Source organism: Microtus ochrogaster, chromosome 5, assembly GCF_000317375.1.
Source record: "Microtus ochrogaster isolate Prairie Vole_2 chromosome 5, MicOch1.0, whole genome shotgun sequence".
NCBI classification, from domain to species: domain Eukaryota; kingdom Metazoa; phylum Chordata; class Mammalia; order Rodentia; family Cricetidae; genus Microtus; species Microtus ochrogaster.
Window position 1 is genome coordinate 68,723,804 of NC_022012.1, and position 3,465 is coordinate 68,727,268.

The 3,465-nt window shown below is 36.8% G+C and overlaps 1 protein-coding gene across 1 annotated transcript in view; it reads right to left on the minus strand.

Annotated features, from left to right (window-relative positions):
- Nucleotides 1–3,465, minus strand: part of Adam10 (ADAM metallopeptidase domain 10) — a 101,937-nt gene that overhangs the window by 58,626 nt on the left and 39,846 nt on the right. Inside the window, exon 3 of the mRNA XM_026779135.1 lies at nucleotides 3,228–3,346. Within this exon, the coding sequence (XP_026634936.1) occupies nucleotides 3,228–3,346 (119 nt within the window). The remainder of the gene's footprint in view (nucleotides 1–3,227; nucleotides 3,347–3,465) is intronic.

Here is a 3,465-nt window from a genome sequence, read left to right on the forward strand (position 1 = left end):
CCAGGCTGGTCTCGAACTCACAGAGATCCGCCTGCCTCTGCCTCCCGAGTGCTGGGATTAAAGGCGTGCGCCACCACCACCCGGCCTTACAAATATATTTTTAAATAGAAAAAAAGCCAAGTAGTAGAGAAGTAATAATTTAAACATAAGCATTTCTACAATCTTGTTTAAAATGCTGGACAACAAAGCCAGATGTAGTGTCTCACATCTACATTACCACTGCTCAGGAACCTGCAATGTCAAGTGAAAATGAACTGCATACTGAAAATTAAGTCAGCTTGGGAGATGAATGACATTTTGTCTTTTAAAAAAAGGTATTGGACAGATTGGTAATACTATCTCACTATTCTCTAATGAGAGAAATAACAGCAAAAAGGGGAGTACTTTTAGTTCTATCTAAATATAATCACAAAATCTAAGTACCAAAATTAAATGAGATAGAAGCATACAGTTTTGCTTTGCTTCACTTTGTTTGCTCTGAGGGTTCTGAATTCATGACCTCCCATGTGCTAGGCAAGCATTTTACCTCTGAGCCATGTCTACAGCCACCCCCAGCCATTCTGGTTTGTTTAGAGATAGCATCTTGACTATGTTGCTTAGGTTGGCCTCAAACTCCCTCTACCTCAACCTCCCAAATAGCTGAGACTACAGGAGACACATGCCTTTAAAGATGGGATTTAAAGTTAAATTTATCAAAGCTTGGTATGACACTGGGATAGGACTTGAAATAAGTCTGAACACTATTAGCAACAATTACAAGACCCAAAATTTTATTTTTTAAAAATTTTTCTTTCACTAAAAACAAATTTTCTGGGCTCAATCCCAAGCATTACAAGGAGGGGAGGAAGAGAAAAGGGGATGTGATGAAAGGGAAGAGAGAGGAGAGTAAAGTAGAGAAGAGGAAGGGGAAGAAAGATAGAAGAGAGGTAGGATAGGGTAGGAAGTGAGGGAAGGAGAGGGAAGAAGAAGGGAGGGGAGGGCAAAGGGGAAGAGAAAGGGAGGAGAGAGGAGGAGAGAGGAGGAGAGGGAGAAATGAAAGAAGGAAAAGGAAGGAAAGGGAATGACAAGATTGGACTCAACTCACAGGATTTTCTGTAATTCTGAGGCCATCTGTCCCTGGTGCATGCTAAGTAAATACTCTACCCATGTGAAATATCCCTAGATTCAGTCTCTCACAGTTTCTAAGTACAGGTTAACATTAGCTGATTTTCAATTAATCACAAACTGTTAAGATTTTTTTTCTGTTTTTGTTTTGCTTTGTTAATTTTTGTTTGAGACTGTATATTATGTCCTGAACTCATACTCCTCTTGCCTATGCCTCCAGAGTACCAGAACTACAGGTATGTGCCATCAAATCTAATCCTCCAAGACATATATATTTTAAATGACATCATGTTTCTCTACAAACTCACTTATATTTTTACTTTTGATGACCATCACCTACCAAAGAGGGAAGAGTTTGCCCAGTAAGACAACTGATAAAGAAAGTAGAGAACACTAAAAACAGCCAGAAAAATACTTTCCTTTGGCTATGATTACAAGACTGCAAAAAACCTAAAATTTAGTAACTTGGGTTAGTTTTTAGGAAGTATAAAAATGTCTCATTTATCTAGTAAAATAAAAAATTAAAAGCTCTTCTTTAAGCATTTAATTTTTCAAAATGTTATAACTTTGGGCAAAAAAAACTCATGTACTGAAGAAAATTTTGACTGCTCAAACTCAATAATTGAGTACTGTCTTTAGTAATTATTAATGGAAAGTTATAATAGCCTAGAAGACTAAATTACTTTAGCCACATGAATTCCTTGTCTGTTTGTCCCACTTTGCTGATATGAACTTCCTGTTGGGCTAAGTATGTGCCTGTGCCTCCCAGGAACTTTGTAAATTGCTGAGAGCTATTTGTTACAAATGTCAAGAAAGACACATGGATTTCAGAAAGGAAGGGCCTGGGAAATTAGTTTTAGGTGATTTTATTACAGTGTTTTATGCTAAAATGATCTCTACTACCAGTTTCCTTTCAGGTTTTTCAATTTTTTTAATCTTTTTAAAAGAATATTTAAATAAAACCTAGAAATCACTGTTAATTTCTTCCCTGAAAAATTAGAATGTTATAAAAATCATTGAAATTTTTTTTGAAAATTCTGAATGTGGGGGTTCATGCCTGCAGTCCTTATCCCTTAGGAAACAGGTATGAGGATTGCTAGTTCCAGGCCAGCCTAGACTACATAACAAGATATTGTCTCAAAAACAAACAAGTGGCTAAAACAATTGGAAACTCTTACCACTTGGAAGCACCGAGAGTCAAAGAGTTATAGATTTCAGAAGTGGCACAACATATAATTCACTATTAAACATCATGTGAAGTGGGTTCATAAATGACTTTGTTTTCAAAGACCATTTTCTATATAATATGCTCTATTTCCTCAGGTTTTGTTTGGAAAACAAAAGAATTTAATTAACTAGTTAATTTTTAAAATTTAATTAACTACTTTAGTTAATTAATTTTTTTAAACCCACAAAATTCCCTACATGCCTTGGGCATGGGAATACTGGGCTCAAAGGCAGGCAAGACAGGTGACTATGTATAGTTCTCATCTCTGCTGGGGCTTGTGTCTCTGCTGCATGCGGTGGTCCAGTCTATGGAAACGTGCAGGAGGGATATACACCAACAGTCAGGGACATCTTGAGTTTCGTTTGTTTTTGTTTTACCAAAGTTGGAAATACATTAAGATAAGTTTTAACAGGGTTTATCTGAGCAAGGGGCATTAGGGACAGAAGTACTTAGGGAAAGACTGGCCTTCTCAAGAGACAACTAGTCCCCTAGACTATCTTGTGATAAGTATTGCACTGACAGTCACCTGGGATCAGAGGCCAACCTCTTCTTCCCTTTCTCATAGGTGCATATTCCTGTCCAGAATTCACCCCCAGGTACAAAGTTGAACAAGGAACCAGAGAGGCAGTGGATTGCTTTCTCAGTCGTCTCTGTATCTTTAAGGAAAAGGTCCCTGGCCAACAGATCGGCAACCTTGACTAGATCTTAAGGATCTGAGAGTCTTCTAGAATTCTTGACACTCTGGACAATCAAATGACAAGACATTCTTTCTCTGCCACTTTCTTCCCCCTCATGATTTATGCAACCTTTTCTTAAATATCTGTCTATATTTATAATATATGCTGCCTTTTGTAGAAAAAAAATCAAAGGAAAGTCTGATAAAGGTCCAACTTACCATAAATATGTCCAGTGTAAATATGAGAGGTATCATAATCAAGTACTTTATTTGATGTTTCTACTTTAAATTCATCACTAAAAAGGGAAGTGTCCCTCTTCATTCGTAGGTTGAATTGTCTGCAAAATGAGACAGGAAAAGAAATTAAAAGGACCCAATCGTAAATGATTTCTTTTACTGTTAAAAAAAAGTACACAAAACAAGGACTGTGTCACACAATTTGTCTATTTGGGAAATA